The 17,207-nt window shown below is 50.6% G+C and overlaps 6 protein-coding genes across 6 annotated transcripts in view; 3 read left to right on the top strand and 3 right to left on the bottom strand.

The window, feature by feature from the left end:
- Nucleotides 1-1,376, bottom strand: part of GUITHDRAFT_115766 (hypothetical protein) — a gene marked incomplete at both ends in the record, with an annotated part of 2,325 nt that extends 949 nt beyond the window's left edge. Inside the window, 3 exons of the mRNA XM_005824927.1 lie at nt 178-227; nt 456-611; nt 663-1,376. Coding sequence (XP_005824984.1) covers nt 178-227; nt 456-611; nt 663-1,376 — 920 coding nt within the window. The remainder of the gene's footprint in view (nt 1-177; nt 228-455; nt 612-662) is intronic.
- A 1,153-nt stretch (nt 1,377-2,529) lies between these two features.
- Nucleotides 2,530-3,659, top strand: GUITHDRAFT_154789 (hypothetical protein). Its single transcript, XM_005824926.1, has 5 exons — nt 2,530-2,785; nt 2,833-3,014; nt 3,066-3,390; nt 3,450-3,485; nt 3,552-3,659. The coding sequence occupies exons 1-5, from the start codon at nt 2,578-2,580 to the stop codon at nt 3,590-3,592; spliced, it is 792 nt and encodes a 263-aa protein (XP_005824983.1). The 5' UTR covers nt 2,530-2,577; the 3' UTR covers nt 3,593-3,659.
- Nucleotides 3,660-4,034: 375 nt separating this feature from the next.
- Nucleotides 4,035-8,521, bottom strand: GUITHDRAFT_77525 (hypothetical protein; the record flags this gene model as incomplete). Its single annotated transcript, XM_005824925.1, has 2 exons — nt 4,035-4,353; nt 8,151-8,521. The coding sequence occupies 2 exons, from the start codon at nt 8,519-8,521 to the stop codon at nt 4,035-4,037; spliced, it is 690 nt and encodes a 229-aa protein (XP_005824982.1).
- Nucleotides 8,522-9,857: 1,336 nt separating this feature from the next.
- GUITHDRAFT_115761 (hypothetical protein) lies at nt 9,858-12,257 on the bottom strand (the record flags this gene model as incomplete). The annotated part of the gene is made up of 5 exons (XM_005824924.1): nt 9,858-10,565; nt 10,619-10,750; nt 10,797-11,046; nt 11,101-11,294; nt 11,346-12,257. The coding sequence occupies 5 exons, from the start codon at nt 12,255-12,257 to the stop codon at nt 9,858-9,860; spliced, it is 2,196 nt and encodes a 731-aa protein (XP_005824981.1).
- Nucleotides 12,258-13,698: 1,441 nt separating this feature from the next.
- Nucleotides 13,699-15,499, top strand: GUITHDRAFT_115760 (hypothetical protein; the record flags this gene model as incomplete). Its single annotated transcript, XM_005824923.1, has 6 exons — nt 13,699-13,870; nt 13,928-14,030; nt 14,083-14,491; nt 14,537-14,562; nt 15,071-15,251; nt 15,299-15,499. The coding sequence occupies 6 exons, from the start codon at nt 13,699-13,701 to the stop codon at nt 15,497-15,499; spliced, it is 1,092 nt and encodes a 363-aa protein (XP_005824980.1).
- Nucleotides 15,500-16,399: 900 nt separating this feature from the next.
- On the top strand, nt 16,400-17,152 carry GUITHDRAFT_154788 (hypothetical protein). Its single transcript, XM_005824922.1, has 4 exons — nt 16,400-16,458; nt 16,545-16,673; nt 16,866-16,931; nt 17,051-17,152. Exons 1-4 carry the CDS (start codon nt 16,406-16,408, stop codon nt 17,136-17,138), a joined length of 336 nt encoding a protein of 111 aa, XP_005824979.1. The 5' UTR covers nt 16,400-16,405; the 3' UTR covers nt 17,139-17,152.
- The last annotated feature ends 55 nt before the right edge of the window (nt 17,153-17,207 follow it).

Genomic DNA, 17,207 nt, shown 5'->3' with positions numbered 1-17,207 from the left:
TCCTCCCTCCTACCCCCAATTCACGCTGGCAAGTTTCTGGCGCACTTTCCTCTTTCGATCGCTTGCTGTACGCAGAGGTCATGTCTTTGTTGATCAAATCCGCCCAACCGCTCCTCCCTCCCTCCCTCCCTCCCTCCCTCCCTCCTCCCACCCCGGGCCCCACACCCCGCATCACACCTTGCTGCCTCTGCTGCTCCTAGACACATGCTCGCGCTCTCAAAGTCATTCTGATGAGACAACTATCAAATGCATGCACAAGTTGGAAGGGAGAGGAGGGAATATATGCAGGGAGAGAAGAACAGAGAGCAAGAATCGAGGAAGGAGCAAGAGATGCAGTAGCAGGGGCGGCAGTCAGAACGGAGGGGTGGGGAGAGGAGGAAGGAGGGAAAGGGGAGAGGGAGAATGAAAGCGAGGGTAACGGTGTGTACGAGCAAGGGAAGGAGGAGGAAGAGAACCATGCTCAGGCTGTAGCCCGACATCTGGATGGCGTTCTTGACCCACTCGTCTCCCTGCGCCTTCCAGTCCTCTTCAGTGAAGACTTGTGCTTGCCGGTCCAGAGTCTCCACGCAGAGCTCTGCCGAGGCATGCAAATCTCCCACCTTCTGGTAGACCTGAAGAGCAGGACGGTCAGCAGTCGCTCCTCAATCACCATCGGCAGGTACCTGGGCGAGCAGGAAGCATGTGGTTGTGAGCTGCTTCTCCATGGGGGAGAGGAGGTCGGAGGGAGAGGACGGAGCGCGAGCTCGTCGATGGACCTCCCGTGCTCTCAGGAGGAGCTCGAGGGCCTTGTGCTGCTCATCTCGCATGCTCGATATGATTGCGAGGTGATTGAGACAGTCCATGTAGTCAGCATGACACCTGCTCTCAGCTGACTTGGACGAGATGGCGGACAGAAGAGCCTCGGCCTCTGTCAGGAACTTGTGTCCTTGACTTACTTCCTCTGTCTCGTAGAAGTTGATGCCGAGCATGAGCTCCGTTCTTGCTTTTGCTTCCTCCATCTTCATCCCAATCTCCCCCGAGCTTCCCGCGGGATCGCAAGCAGCAAGTTGACTGTGCACCTTCTTCAAAATAGCTCGAGCTTCATACTTGTGCTTGTACGGGCTTGTTTCCTCTGCTCGGAGTTCAGACAGTCTGCCGGCTTCCTCCAACAACCTCGGAGCATCTCGGGTAAGGAATTTCTCCACATCCTGGACCTTGGTTTCCCCATGTTTTGCATCCAAGAATCCTCGCCTCAGTCCTCCTCCCCTAATTCTTTCTTCCTCTTCTACATTCTGTGCAGTGCAAAACCAGCTGAAGTTTGTGTGTCCGATCGGCAACACCTGATCGCTGTGGTTTGCAATCCAGCTGAATCTCGTATGTGATTGAGGGACCCACATTCTTTTTCGCTCACTCAACGCATCCCACCTGGACCATTGAATGAGATCATCATCTTTAACCACCCAATAACACCATCTCGTATGGTTTTTACCCGTTTATTTCTCAACTCTCTCTGTCTCTCTCTCTCTCTCTGTGTCTGTGTCTGTGTCTGTCCCTGGTCTCTCTCCCCCCCCCACCCCCCACACCACCCTCTCTCCCTCCCTCCCTCCCTCCCTCTCCTCCTCGCTCGCTCACTCTCTCTGTGTTTTCAATCTCAGCTCTACTTTGTTCCAATAGCAACCTGCCTTGCCTTGCCTTGCCTTGCCTTGCCTTGCCTTGCCTTGCCTTGCCTTGCCTTGCCTTGCCTTGCCTTGCCTTGCCTTGCTTTCTGCCTTCTTGCAGTCTCTATCTGAATCTACTCTCCTCTCATACTGATTTGCTTTCCCTTATCCCTTCCTCACCTTCCTCGTCTCGTAGCCTCGCAAGCCATGCAGCATAGCGAATAGCTTCACTGCCCCAGGCCAAGCAGCGGGACAGGCTATCACGTATGTTGCTGTCCTTTATCGTGAGGCGAGCTTGTGAGAATCAGATTGAGAGAAGCGGAGAAGCAGACTTTTAATTAGTAATTAAGTTAAGTTAAAAATCAGTACTTTTAATAATAATAGTACCGTGTCCCTCGTCACCACCCCACCTACCATTTATCATGGAATTCATATCAAATGTACCCCTTCAAGAAATCCGCTTTACTACGCTCTGATTCGCCACCGTGTCTACCACCACTACCCCCTGATTTCCGTGCAAGCCAAGTCGAAATAGTCTAAGAACCCCTAAATTTATTGTTTAAGCAACCGGTACAAGTCATGGGGGTTGACTGGTACCCCTTACATTATTCACAAACCAGGGACCCACCCTCCATAATTCACTGCTGACACATTCATGACCCCACCTTGGTATTTGTGGCTAATCTTGAGGGGAGAGAAGGGGGTCCTTTCCCCAAGGGTAGCGGGCCAAGACCACATTGATGACGAAAGTTCTTGTTAAAACAAAGAGATCTGAGGGGTACTGAAAGTCTAACCTAAATGGAGGGGTACTTCACCCCAAGCAATAATGGCATCCAAGGGGGTACTTTGAACTTGGGGGTATAACAACAGGGGTTGATTTGCGCTAAGCAAGGAAGGTAAGGAGATGCACTCCATGCTGGCCGGGCAAGTAGCGACGCGAATGCTCTTGCGATCTTGCTTCTTCATTCCTTCTCCTCCTTGTCGCCCCCTGACTCTCTCTTCTTTCTCTGCTCTACCTTCTGTGCTTCAGAGGCAGTTTCCTTCCTGGAGAACTTTAAGCACTCGGCCAACACCGATAGTAGAGATGACTGGATGGGATGATATGTGGAAACGAGATGGAGGCCTGAAGCCCGGCCAATACTTTGACGGTTGAAAGATCTTGTGTATTCGTCTCATTTCTGATTTCCTGAGCTAGCGTGCAAGTCTAGTCCTGTGCTACTTGAACTCATTCAAGAGTGGAAAGTGAAGTATGCTGATTACAGCAATGGCAAGCCGGATGCGCTTGTGCCGGGCTGTGGAAGGGGATACGATGTGTGCGAGTTTGCTAAGATAGGATTCAATGGCTTGGGGCTGGACATATCTCCAACAGCAGTCAAGGTGTTGTTGAAATCAGAGCGTTAGACTGGCAAAGCTGACAATGAATTACAGGCTGCCGAGGAATTCAATGAATCAGAGTTGAAGAGTGCTGGAGTGTCAGCATGGAAGGGAGATGCAAAGTTTTCTACCGATGATTTCTTCACGCTGGAAGGAAGAAAATTTGACGTAATCTATGACTACACATTTCTGTGTGCTATCGAGCCAAATATGAGAAAATCCTGGGCGGAGAAGATGAAGCAGCTGTTGAAACCAGGCGGTGAACTGGTCACATTGATATTCCCCCTCGAAACTCGTGAAGGAGGTCCCCCATATGCGATGTCGATTGACCTGGTCACAAACCTTCTGGAGCCCGAGGGATTTGTCTGCGATTATCTTGGTACTTAGTGTTCAACAATGATGATTCTTCTGCTGTCTTGACACTTGGTTGCTGTCTAGAATCTGTGCCGGAGGGAAAGAGCCACAAGGGACGAGGTGTGTTTCATAGATGACCCAACTATGTCTACTAAAGATTCTGACGGCAATTTGCTTGAATGTTAGGTGGGAAGGAGGCGCTTGGTAGATGGAGACTCAAGAAGTAAAATTCTAAAGAGTTCGCATTCCAGTGTCTAGCTACAATACTTTTTTTGATTGAATGCAGTTTATTCTTATTGTGTTCATTTTCTTGTCTTCCTCTTCTTGGTGCCTGATTGCATCTTATCAGTGTGTTCTCTAGCATGGATGGTGTTGCAACTGCACCTTTTTCATTGTCGAAATCGATTTCAAACATGGGATCCATTGGAACTTTTTTCTGCAACATCAAACAGAGATGAGCCACGCACAAATAGGTTGCATGCATACGTCTCCAGTCTTCTCCTGCATCATCGCATGTAAGTACAAGCTGATTTCCTTGTACTGTAGCAGCTAACATCAACAGTCAGTGTATGGCCGTCCATAAACGTTGAATGACTAACATTAGCTCGATCTAGTGCAGTGTGCCCAATGGGATCTTGTAAGAACATGTCTGCTCCTGCACGCTTCCAGTCAAAAGACACAACCTGAAGCCCTGTGACAACCTCGCACTACCAAAGTTTCCACCACATCTTTGTGACCGCGAACAACGGCATAGTGCAGCGGAGTAGATCTCCAGATGGTTGCAAAATTAATGTTTGCGCCATGATCAAGGAGAATGTCCACGATGTTGCCATGCCCGTGTAAGCTGGCGCGATGCAATGCCGTAGTCTGAAGAAATTCTGAATCGACTGAATTCACGTCTGCGCCATCTCGAATCAGTCGTAGAGTCTCAGATTCGTTCCCACATGCTGATGCATTCCATAACATCTGGTTCAGCAAGTATTGATGGCTTCTTTTGGGCGGGCCCACCCAAAAGTCAGTATTATTGAATTGTTCGCAAACTCTGTCAATCTCTTTAGAAAGTTCATCTACCCATTCCACTTGGGTCGACTCGCTCCTCGTTTGTTGGTATCTCCTCCTGCTTGATGCATTGTCCGTCACGTCACTTGCCTGCTCCAACACCTTAGGCGTGAATCGAGCAGCGGTGTCATCTGCGCCCCCACGCAAGCGCAGTGCATTCCAGAGCAAATTCGTCTTGACATGGTTTGCCCGTGATCCAAGAGAGTCGACGAGAGTATCGTGCATGAGAAAGAGCGCTATGACAAGTCTTATTGCAAACATTTTCAGCATGCCTGTGAAAGAACCCTGTGTTTCTCATCCGCCCCAACTGCGCACCATGGCGGTCATATTGAGTAAAGATGTTTTAAGGATCTGTTCAGTGGCGGGTCTCGCCCGGGGCTTCGGGGCCCAACCTGACGTTGAGTGATCAGGTTGTCACCCAAGGCAGCAAAGAAGATATAGACAAATCCTCCCATGCTTTTTTTTGCTGTCCTTTAAAAGATCTTTACACACTAACAATTCTATCTTATTCGATGAGTAAAAATTAATGGACCATGATTGCCCCGTGACAGTTGTAAAAATTTGTAGTAAGTTTTGTGGTAAAATATTGTGTACCCCACCAGGTCTAGAGTACCTTCAACTAGGTCGGTCTCTTTTACTACAGCTGGTCAAATTCAATTTTCTCACCATGGCTCCCACACTACCACCTCCATTCCCCAGAAACGTGATGTCGCTCGAGGGGGGGGGGTGATAACATCACCCCACCCCCCACCCACCCTCCGTCGTACACCCCATTGTGTCACGGCACGTTTGAGGAACCGACCCCACCTGTCTGTTTTTTTTTCAATCCCTTTGTTGCTCTCCCTCGAGTACCCCACCCCCCTTACTGAAGGCTCGGCGATACGTTTCCCCCCCGGCACCCACCTTTTTTTTTCTTTTTTTTTATCCTCTTTTCAGTGTCCAACATCCAACCACCTGACCCCCTTCCCAATTTACCCCCTGGTACCCTTAGGATCTTGAGGCTACCCACCATACCACCCCCAGTATATCTGTGAGGATCCCTTGATGGAATAACCCCACCTTTCTATGGAGAAATCGGGGGACAGCGATGGTTTGGATTTAATTGGTAGGGTGGTATGTGATGGGGGGTACAAGAAAGAGGTGGGGGTACGGAAATTGGGGGTGGTAGAGAGGGGTAAAGATCGGCGTCTAGAAAACAGCAGAAGAGGGGTGTTTGAGGGAGTGCCTATGCGCGAGGAAGAAAGAGGAGTGAGGATCGAGGACAGTCAAGCGGTGATAGGATGTGAGGAAGAGATGTTGAGATGATGATGATGAAGGTCTGTGAGCTTCAGAAGTTTCTAGGATTAGAGAATTATGAGAGGGCAGGATGAAAACGATCGAATGAGAGCTGTGGCTACTAGGACGGCAATGCCTGAGAACGCATGATGAGGGTACTTAATCCAAATGGGGCAGAAGAGACACCTAACTAAAGATTGAGAGAACAAGATAGAACTTTGAAGTGCAACTGATTGATCGTGACAGGCGGTTGTACTCCATGGGTTTCTTCATAGACAACATGGCAAGTATCATCACACAGCCCGAGGACAAGGTTCAGCCTCTACGTGTTTCACCTGAGAGCCCGAGGCTCCCTAGCATCGCAGTGGTCAAGGCCTTGACGCTGGATCGACCGCTGAGCATGAAGACAGCGAACGGAGTATGTCCCTTGTTACAGAATGTCTGCCTTCAGCCCTCAACAATCAGCCTCCTGGCAATGCGGAAACAACTTGATAGTGGTGTTGCAAGTATTTCTCTCGATTACCCGCAAGCCCTGCCAAACTTTTCAATCTTGTCGCATCAGGCGTGTGCTTTTTCTTCAGGCTTCGATATGAAAAACTTGTTCTTGTACCAGAACCAATCCCAGCAGCCCGGTTGCCTCGCGCAACAGATACCGTGTTGTGAGGTGAGAGCGACCTGTAGCTTCGCATCTTGTTGATGGGAAATGTCGCGTGCAGGGTTCGGGAGCAGTTCCATTCCTGGTGTTCTTGAGACAAATGGAGGTCGAGGGCATCGTTGTTCGTTATCAGGGGAAAGTGCCGGAGCTGCTTGAAGGTGTGGAGGTCAGAGAACAGGAGCCGTTGAGCTGATCCAATCATGCAGGCATACGGGGATGGAACGTGTTAAAAGAAAGAGCGCAAGATTGGCACTCGAGAAGGAAAGCTTGGTTCATGAAGGGCAAACAAGGGAAGCAGTACAAACCCAACTCGTTCCACCAGATGCTCCGACGCCTCGGCTACTTCCCGACGAAGAGGACGAGCAAAGGAAGGTGCCCCAACTTAAAGCTCTCTTGACTCAGCTCACGTGGTGATAGTCACGGCTACGACTTCGAGGGGAGCTTAGAGTTTGTGTGGAATCCTGAAAGCAAGTACGGGGACCGAAGGGCATCGGAGAAGAGGAAAGGTAAAGACAGTTGCTTAGCAATTCAACGGGTGCCGTGTTGTTGACACGTGGAGTAGAAAGCCCTTCCTCCCTTCCCCGCGAAAGTCCATCCGCGCTCGATGTACTGCTTTGCTTTCTGCGTCCATAGGCGCCGCAATCTTGCCCGTTTAATCTATTGAGTGCAGAGCCCGGAGGCTCGACAGGAATTCGAAGAGTCAAGAGCTGGAAGCAAGCATGAGCTTGATGTGCGTTGCTCTTGTTCCTTCCTCCACCTACTCTCCTCTTCCTTAACATCTTGACAGGAGGGTTGCGAACCACCAGAAGCGAAGAGAACAAAACCGACAACATGACTCTCCGACACTTCTTCCTTGTACACTGTCACACCATGTAATATATCTCCTTCAATCATAAGTCTGCTTATTGCTCCCGCCGTTTAAACCCCACTATAGCAGCGAATTGCTTCCTTCGCCTCCTCCTCCTCCTCCTCCTCCTCCTCCTCGCCCACTGCCTCCTTCATCGCTCTTGCTTCCTCCAATTCCCTTTCCACCGCAGCTAAAACAGGATCACCTCGAGTAACAACATCAGCTCCAAACCTTGGCGTCGGTCAGCTGAGGGGACCATGTTGTGAGCCAGGAGGTACTCGAACCGCCTATCTATGATGCTCTCCATGGACCTGCTCACACGTCAGGCTAAAGTACAAGAGACCCTCAGCCATGTTCCCGTAGTTGATGACGTGCCCCGGGTTTATCTCCTCCCCGAAATGCGGAGATCGTTTCCCCTGCAGTCTTTGCCGGTAGCTCGCAAGCGTAACCTTCAGTCTCGGTAGTTCTCTGCGACCAAAGATGAGCCAACGGGCAGCGAAAGCGATGATAGTCCGACATGGAGTAGAACTCCGAGTTTCGCGCGCGATCCAACGCGTTGATGGCGATGCCGTTGTAGTTGAGTGCATCAGTCCACTCGAAGTTCAAGCTGAACGACCCTGCATCAGCATGCAGCAGCTTGTCTAGCTCGTCTTCTCCTGGACTTCTTGCAACTTCCGACGTGTAGTCGCGCATCGAGCCATCGTCCCATCCTTTCAGCAACTTGTGCGTTTGGTAGCAGACGTCCAACAGGTCTTCTTGTATCATGTGATACTCAGTGCGATCAAGAGGAGTGCACATACAAGAGTCAAGCGCGTGCAGTCTTGCACCTTTTTGCAGCAGCAGCTTGCAAGTGGCGTCATATCCTTTTTCTGCTGCATCGTGCAGTGCAGTAGCTCCTGTGTTTGTCCACGCGTCGTAGAGCCCCCACAGCTCCTCGTCCCCTCTGTACTTGACGTTCACGTCTGCCCCCAGCTCAATGAGAGCTGCGCAGGTGTCAGTTTGTCCGCGCCCTGCAGCCTCATGCAGCGGCGTCCTCCCATCGCCGTTGGTGATGTCGACGGGGCACCCCAGGCCCACTAACGTCTTGACGCATTTCGTGTGCCCCTGAGCAGCAGCGAAATGCAACGGAGTATCGAGAAAGGAAGGCTCCCGCGCGTAGAGGTCAGCCCCGAGCTCGACGAGCGTGCGGGAGGTGACGGAGAAGCCGGAGAAGGCAGCGTGATGCAGCGAGGTCCAGTTGCTTCCGAGCTTCAAGTCCCGCGCATGCACATCTGCTCCTCTCCTGATCCAGAAAGCGACTTGCCGCCAGTCTCCGTCCATGGCGGCTGTCAGAAGGTTCTGGTCAAGCTCGCTCAACTTGGGTCCATAGAAAAGGTCTCTGGCCCTGCGGCAGCCTTCATACGCCTCCTCCAGGCTGAAGAAGCTGAGCATGAAGCGCTTCATCCGCGAGTCCTCATCCTCTCCTTCCATCACGTACGTCAGGTTGAACAGCACGGAAGGGCATTTCTTATGATACTGCTCTAGAGCTAATCGCGCTCGTTTTTTGATTTTCCACTCGTCCATCTGGACCCAATACTCCATCTTCATGTCTCTGGCTGGTGTGTTCAGCCAATTGTAGTTCAGTTTCTTCTTCTTGATCCTGTTGATGAAATTGTTCTCTTTCTCTGGTCTCTGCAAGTTTTTCTCTTCTATCCTTGTTTTGTTGAAGAACTTGTTGTACGTATCTATAAAGCTGTCTTTGACAGCTTCTTTGAGTATAGGAAGATTCTCTGGTTTTAAGATCAGATCAACAAAGTCTTTGTAGGGCTCTGCCTTGTCGTCAACGTTAGTGCCCATGATTGCCTCGCGCGGGTGCGGGGGGAAGTGTTCGAGCCCTGGAAAGTATCGGAACCCAGCGGTGAAGTCGATGGAGTGAGGAGTATCGCCATCTCCCATGAGCCCGTAGGCGATCAGCTTCTCCACGTCTGTTCCGTTCTTAGCCAACCTCGACTTGAATTCCTCACGAGCCTTGTCCTCTCTCTCCTTTGCGTCCATCTGTCGGAACAGCTCGGTAGCCTGCGAATGAGACCCTGAGCTGTCCTGGAGACTGTCGGAGGAGTAGGACTCTTCCGAGGATCCTCCTCGGAGGCAAGATATCTGACCAGCATCTCGGACTCTTAGTTGACACTTGGCTCCGGCACACAACGCTGCTGCGCCTGAACGCGATAAACCTGCTTGCGAAAATGCGCGTCCTCCTTGATCAAGACTTCCATCTGCTCTTCCTGCTCTTCTGATCAAGGAATCGAGAGGATACAACATGCTGGTCGCTGTCTCGCATGTCGTCGCTTCTTCCCCTCCCTCCATCCACATCGCTACCAGCCCCAGCACCCAACACGACCACATGGGGCGCCGCATCGAACCTTGCTAAATGGGGCAGCAATATGATCAGTGGAACTCCACCCTATCGATGTTGCTGCCTTTTCATCAAGAGTATCTCTCAATTGAGGCAGACCCGAAATTTTCCTAGAGTGGATGGCCTGATGCACGGCGAGTAAATAGAGTTCACATACTCTTGTTGTACTTGACAGTCTTTATTCTCACTCTCACGCGTTTCTTCCTCCTCTTCCTCACTCATCATGGCAGAGAGAACCTGAGCACTGAACTTCTCTGCCACCACTCACTTCCTCTTCAGCCAGTCCCACGTGCTTCGCAGTACCTTCGCAACGCTGCGTCCAACGCAGGCGCCGGACTGAACCGCCACTGAAGCACAACAAGAGACAAATTTCCATCCTCCCATTGTCGAGAACACAAGCTTCCTGGTGAGCACAGGGGAGGCTGGGTTGCACGCTGTTCCTTCAGCTTCTCCTGGCTGTTGCCCTAACTTAAAGATTCTCTGTTCTGCCTCCGGCTGAGCAGCCTCCCCTTCAACACATGCGATTTCATCGTCTCTTGGAGATCCATGGTCGTCCCCAGGCTCGGGCAGGTCGTCACTGCTTGCGTCCTCCACCTCTCGATGAGATGACTCAGAGTTCAGCCTTCGCTCATGCGCCGCCTCAGTCTCCTCTTGCCAGCCTGACTCCCTCAAGCCCTCCGGTTCCTCCCCCTGCTCGAGCGTTCGAGCTCGACCATGGGACCACAAGTCCCGACAATGGCCGAACGGCTCGCTGCAGGGCGCCGGGGCTGCTCTGCTTGATCCTGCAAGGTCCTTCTTGTCATGGGGCAGCACTTGCCTCTGAAGATCGCAGGCTTTCTCAGAAGGGGCGAATGATTGATGCGCTGCATCTTCTTCGGCCAGCCATTCCTGAAGCCTCGCCGGGTCCTCCAACAGCCACCTCCGTCTCAAACTCGAAGCAGGGTCAAGGGTGCCTCCAAAATCTTCTTCCAGCTGGAAGATGAATCAAGATCGCTCGAGGAAGGGATAAACAAGAGCATCCTAACCTGATCCCTATCGTAGTGCTCGGCGAGACAGTCCCGGTATTTGTCAGACGAAAGAATTTTATGCTTGTGGTATGTCTCATCTGACATCATCGGCCGTCCAATAGCCATGATCGCTTGCATGATCCAACCAGCCTGAAGGAAAATAGTCAAAGGGATGAGAAAGTGAAAAAAGACAAACCGGAAACATGAAGCAGTACTGCATGTTGTCAGGATACTGTTCACCAAGGATCTCTAGACATATGAGGCACATCGCATGCTCATAGTTTGAAAACGTCAAGTTTTGACAGTTGCAGATCACATTCATCCTGTCCGCTGAGGGATTCATAGCCCATGTCCGCTCAAGAGTGCAGATAAGATATCTTGCGCCCATTTCCGGAGAAGAGTTAGGAGGAACAGAGTTTATAGTCCTGCCATGCCTCTGAGTGTGCCTATATCCACAAAACTTGCTTCAGTGGGAGGATCAAAAAAATTCTTCTTCTTACCAAGTCCAGGTCGGTCTTCCATCCTTGTCAAGTCCACAAGGATACATCTCTCCACGCTTATCATACTCGCTCCAGTCCTCCTCCATGATCGTATCTACTTTGTACTCTTGTCGCCATTTTAGGTGAGTCAAGATCCTCTTCATTGCCCAAACTGGATCATTGGAGGATCCTTTGAGCCAACGATTCAAGAACGTCTGAATGTGTACAAGTCAATCAACTCACTGGCATTCGTATCAGACTCTCACCTTGTGACAGATCATTTCTCGATACTTGTCCACATCCCTTCGTTCAGGCCCTGGCCACGTTAGCAGCGCTTCGCGCATGATCTCCCACGTTTCTGCTTTTCCTCTGTTCACGGCATCTCTCACAGCAGCATCGACAACCTCTGGAATTTTCTCCACGGCCTCACTGGCTTTCAGGGATTTGCGCAAACTCTCTGTGAGCTCGCACTCGACATACTCCCGCTGCTGTTCATCAGACCCTTGAGTCACGATGTTAGTTGCCCCCAGCCTAACGATCGCACGCTTGCTGCGCTGATCAAGCAAGTATCGCATATTTGCTTCATGAAACACATTCAATTCCCCGTCCTCGCGGACTTTTTCTTGCGCGAGCGCGAAGTGGAAGGAGCATTCATCCACAACCTCAGCTCTCTCAGCCTCTGACTGGTTCTCAGCTGAGCTGTCATCGAAGGGAGGTAGGAACACGTAGGCGAGCATGGAGAGGGCGTCAGGGTTCACGTTGTGCCGGTAAGGCTTCTTAGGCGCCGGCGAGTGAGAGTTTTCAGCGCTCATCTCCCTCACTAGGTCCTCTAGGCCAATCTCTCCGTTGGAGTATCTCTCAACAGCCATGTTGCAACCGCGACAAAGCGCCTCGTCCCAGAGAAAATTCGATTTCGCCATTCCCTTGCAATCTGTGAATTTCACACATTTGCACGTGTTTTTGTTGCAGCCCCCACACACAAACCGGTCTTTTCGGATTTCATTCTTCTGTTCGAGCATGTGTTTGCATATTCTCTTGCAGTAAGGACATGATGCAAGCACAAACCCATCGCCGTCTTCATTGTTTTCCACTCCATGCGTCATTATGTCTGCAAAACCTCCGATGATATCATCCGGATGAGAAGCGGACACTTCGGAATCTGGAAGGGTGCAGGACATTATCGTCGTACTCCGCGGGTGAGTTTCGAGGTATGTGTGTGTGCTTTCAACAAGGCAAGGTGTCACCTCCTGTAGCTGCCTGTCTCTGCTGGCATGTCCTCCCCCTCACTCTCTTTCGCAACGCCTGCACATTATCTGCTCCTCCCGAGCGCCATGTCGAGATGCCTTAAAACATTAATAAATAAGGGTCGACTTTTATACAAGTTATCAGTAGGCGTCAGCATGGCTGGTACATCTAGTTGATGGGGTATAAAAGCCTCTGTTGTAAACTTATACAAATTTTATTTTGTACTTTTAAAACGCGAGATTAAAACAAGCACATAATAAAGAAAACCATTTTTATCAATTGAAGATTCCAACAACAGTTCAAATTATTGGTTTAAATTTGAATTTTGAAGATGTACATTCGAAGGACAAGAACTCGAAATATTTTGTCATTCTTTTGCTTCAGCACGTATCAACCCCTCTAGAAGCCGCTAGAACTCCATCGAACCCAGCGCTTTACTACTACAACTCTGATGACTAAAATCCTCTGGTACTGTGATAATCATTTAATCATTTTATCAATATCCGACTCTTCTCCTGCCCCTTCGCTCCCGGACTGCCGGCCGGCCCTCGCCGGCCCGCCGGCAGTTCGGCCGGCCCGGTACCCGTTCACTGCTCTTGTGTTACTATAGAATTCATTAATTAACTGATATTTTCAGTCACTTGATTTACGAGGTTTGGCCTTTTCCTAGCGCTTTCTCACACCCGGGAACTTGACCTTGGAGGTACTACCCCTGTACAAAGACCTCGGTGTTATACCACCCCACCACCTATCCTTTACATCGAGTCCTCCACCCACCCCTACTATCTACATCATGCGGCACCGTGCTGTAGAATGCTTTGCCCTATAAACACACCGGTGGTTCCAAGTACCCCACGATGCCCAGAGAAACATCCATGCAGTACCGGTCCATGGACTACCTGACCCCGATACACCTGCATTGCCTGGGAAGGGGGAATGAACAGCGGAAGTTGAGGGAATGGCGGAGGTAGCAAAGGATGAGAGAGTGAAGGAAGGCGGGAAACAGAGGATAGAAGAAATCTTGATGGGATACAGTGGTCTCAAGCATGAAAGCAAATGAGAGATTGATAGATTATCACTCTCACTATCATTCAGACGCTTTGTAGACTGTTATGAAGATGATGTTTGGACATGCGCTTAGATGTGATTGTGCTCAGACCTGCTGTACTTATGCAGAATCATGTCCTTTGCATACTGTTTTTGTTTGGTCGAGAATGATTATGCTCCGACTTGATGCTATACACTCGTGATTTATATCTGTGCTTGTTCCGGATTATATTTCGCTGTGTCAATGCAAATGCACGGATCGATCAATTTCTCATTCTTGCTCTTCAGATTATGCGAATGCTTCAGGCCATCTGAAGTGCTGAGACCATGCCATCAGTTCCATGGCTTTACGTCTTGGAGAAGCTTTGGCATGATGACCAAGGTGAGAAGGTGGTACACGACAAGTGTCTGCTTGCCAGCAAGGTGTCCCTCGTCTGTAAGGAATGGGCTGGACACGTGCGAGCAGGACAGATGGGCAACTCTTTCGAGCAAGAAATCGGTGAGCAACACGTTTTGCGGCATGTAAGCGTTGTTGATCCAGCTCTTTCCCTTGCAGCCAAGAGCTTGTACTCCGACATCCTGGAGGATGGACGGGGAATACCGAGAATCAAAGTGCAAGACAGCCTGAAAAAAGAGATTGAGATAGAATTATGCCGAAGGTGCTGTGTCTTCAACCCTGTTCCTCTTCTCTCCTGTGATGCTTCTTTTCAGAAGTTCTCGGATCCCCGTCGAGCACTTTGTCATGTCAGACTTCATCAGCCTTATCTCCACCGCCGGGAGCATCGCAGCCTTCGCCCATGTCATCCCAAAGCCGAGTGAGCTGGTCTTAGGCGTGAACTGCTGGAGAGGGTCGATCGGGGCGTATGTCAATCACTCCTTGTCTATCTACTGCCTGAAGAAGGCAACCGTCGTGAATCAGTTTCCATCCAACAATCGGATTAACGCTCTTCACGTCTCAGTCAGCAATGAAATTTTTGCTGCTGATCAAGATGGCTACGTCAAAGTTTACAGCTCAGTCGATTCTGAGGCTCCTTGGAGCGAAACTACTACAAGAGTCTGGCGCCACCCTGCTCAAGAAGCGATATCTTGTATGTCAATAAGGGAAGGAAATGAGCACAAGGTAGCAGTGGCCACATGCTCTGGTATCCATATCCTCATTTCGAAGGAGGGTTCCTTGCAAGGGTTGCAAAGGTGCGCACATCTTCTGACAGTACAAGTTGCTAATTCAAACCCAGCATTTCGTTTCAAAAGAAAGCATGTGACGCAAAACATGTAAATCACTTTTTGCTTTGTAGCGTTTTCTGAATGTTATTCAGGTATTTTTCATCTCAGAGATTTCTGCCTCGATTGCTTTTTCGAATGGATCTACTGTACATTACGTTGATGAAAACTTTCATTGTGCTTGGAGCTTTTCCCACGACCAGGCTGTTTCGTACCAGGAAAAGGATGTTCGCACACTATCATTTATTATACCTGTGCAATCTCGGCAGAAGGCTATTCCTCTCGGAATTTTAAGACTGAAAGGAAACAATCTGTCACTGATCCTCTATGAAGATGAAACAGTGGCCTGGAACATTCCGATGTTTGAAGCTCTCTGCTCCTTCCATGGGGACGAGGTGTTCCTGTACCTCGTCTTTGAGAAATGCATCAAAGTGGCGTCCATCCGCGACCCAAGAATCGTCTTGCTGAGGACGCGCAGGCCAACGCGAAATGCCGACTACTTCATCTCGACGTCGCTGGACACTGTGGGATTATTTGAGGACGTGAGCTTGAGGCAGCTAGCGGGCGGGGGTATGGGCCAGCTCTTTCACATGGGGCTTACCTTCGTCGAATCGGCACGCCTAGCTTGCAGTGGCAATGTCTTGATCTGCGCAGAGCTGGTGGACGTTTTGGATGTGAGAGACTGAGGCTGATGACTTGCGAGCAGGTTGAAAACAACATCCCGATGCGAGTCTGGTACCTGCATGGGTCGCGGACATCGAAATGGCCAGCTGTTACCAGAGCTCTGTGCAAGTCAGCCTTGTACCAGCTGCTAATCAGGGACAAGGGCGTTCAGATATCAACCAAAGACCGTCCATACCGAGAGGTTTGTGTCATCATCTCTTATCGTTCCTCAGCCTTTCTGTGATCTTTTCCTCTTCTTATGCTTTCCTACATCCTTCACAGTGTTTTCATTGTTTCTTCTCTCTTGCGCTTGACTCACATCTTGCTTGCTCCTTGGCTCCTCGGATGATCAACGGTTACAGGAGGCAGCTCACGATTATCTCTCTCTCCTTCTGGCGACTGCAGCTTATAACCAGGTGAGAGGAGAATTCTAGAATTTATTCCAGGAGAACGAGTAGCTGAGTGTGAGACTGGTGAATGAGAGAAGGGAATTAGCGACAATTCCGAGACTCGGAGGGAGAGAGAGAGGAGCAAAATCAAGAGCAGGAGGAGCATTATGAACAGGGGGAACAAATAGGAGCGTGATCTTTGTACCCAGGCGGATTTGCAAGAGCACGGGAGTTTTTCTGCGAGCTCGTCTGAGAGAACCAACCAGCCGCATCTTGAAAGTCAGACGGCTGGAGAAGGCGAAGAGCTCAGCTTCGAGCAACTCAAGCTGGAAGAGGCACAAGTGAAGGTCCTCCCTTGCACCCCCTTGCTGTCCTCCTCCTCTCCTGCCCCCCCCCCCTTCTCCTCTCCCCCTCCTTCTGTCCCTCCTTCTGTCCCTCCCCCGGCTTCCAACATCGCAACTTATCGCTTGTCAGGTGTTACAAGTCAGACGAGACTGCGGGCAGGCGGAGGGAAGGAGGTGGTTCAAATCACTGGAGCTGCTTGCCGGAGACATTACAACCCCTATCGAGAGGCACATGGTGAGAGACGGACATGCTAAGAATGTTCTTTCTCTCCTCCCCGCTGCTGTCCCTTCCCTTTCTATTCAAGCTTTGGTTGCTCGTAGACTAGCCGCTTCGCTCTCCTTTTCGCTTCTCCCTCTCTCGCTCCGTCTTGAACTTTTCTTCCCTTGCAGACTCAAGGGTTCTGGATTTCAAACTTTATGATCTCGCCGGAGGCTGCGGATGACTTGGCTGCGGCAGCCGCAGAATGCAGGTCAGAAGCAACATGATCTGATGATGACGATGACGACGACGACGACAACGATGGGACTATTTTGGATGTATCTGACAATCTATCAGGGATAACGAGTGTCTTTTGCGACTTCCTGAGATGAGGAATCAACTTCATCGACACATCACGCTATCCCACCGGCCCGCTCGTCTCCTTCGACTGTTCTCAGACATGGTCGGAGATTCTCTTCCTCACAGGTGAACATCTCCCCTCCTTCCTCTCTACTTTCTCTCCCTCCACCTCCTCCCTCTCTGCCTTATCTTCCTTCCTGCCCTCCTTGCTGCCTTCTCTCTCTCGCTTCTCCTTCTCTGCTTTCTCCTCCTCCCTCGCTGCTCTCCTTATCGATCCCTCTCTTTCCGCACTTGTGCATCAAGCTGACGAGGACGCAGGCGAGAGGACACAGAGGATATCGGGAGAGGGCAGGGGAGAGAGGCTGCTGTGCATGAATGGAAAAGGTGGGAACGCGGGAGGAGAGAGAGCGAGATGGACGTAGGATGAGAAAGGGAGAGGGGAGAGCAAGAAAGGAGGCAGGAGGGAAAGGAAGGGGAGGCGGTCCAGCGTGACTTTCTCGCAGGCGATGGCTTTCCAATGCTCGTGCGCTCTTCGAGGAGGGCGACAGCATTCATGCGCTGCTTCAGAAGGAGCTCGATCACTATCACTGACTGTACATTAATTCTGTATATACCTCATCCCGGCTACCCTTCCTGCCTGTCTCTTCCACCTCCTCCGCG

Source organism: Guillardia theta (assembly GCF_000315625.1).
Source record: "Guillardia theta CCMP2712 unplaced genomic scaffold GUITHscaffold_88, whole genome shotgun sequence".
Taxonomy (NCBI): domain Eukaryota; class Cryptophyceae; order Pyrenomonadales; family Geminigeraceae; genus Guillardia; species Guillardia theta.
The sequence above is the reverse complement of the archived record's forward strand: the minus strand, read 5'-3'. Positions and strand labels throughout refer to the sequence as shown.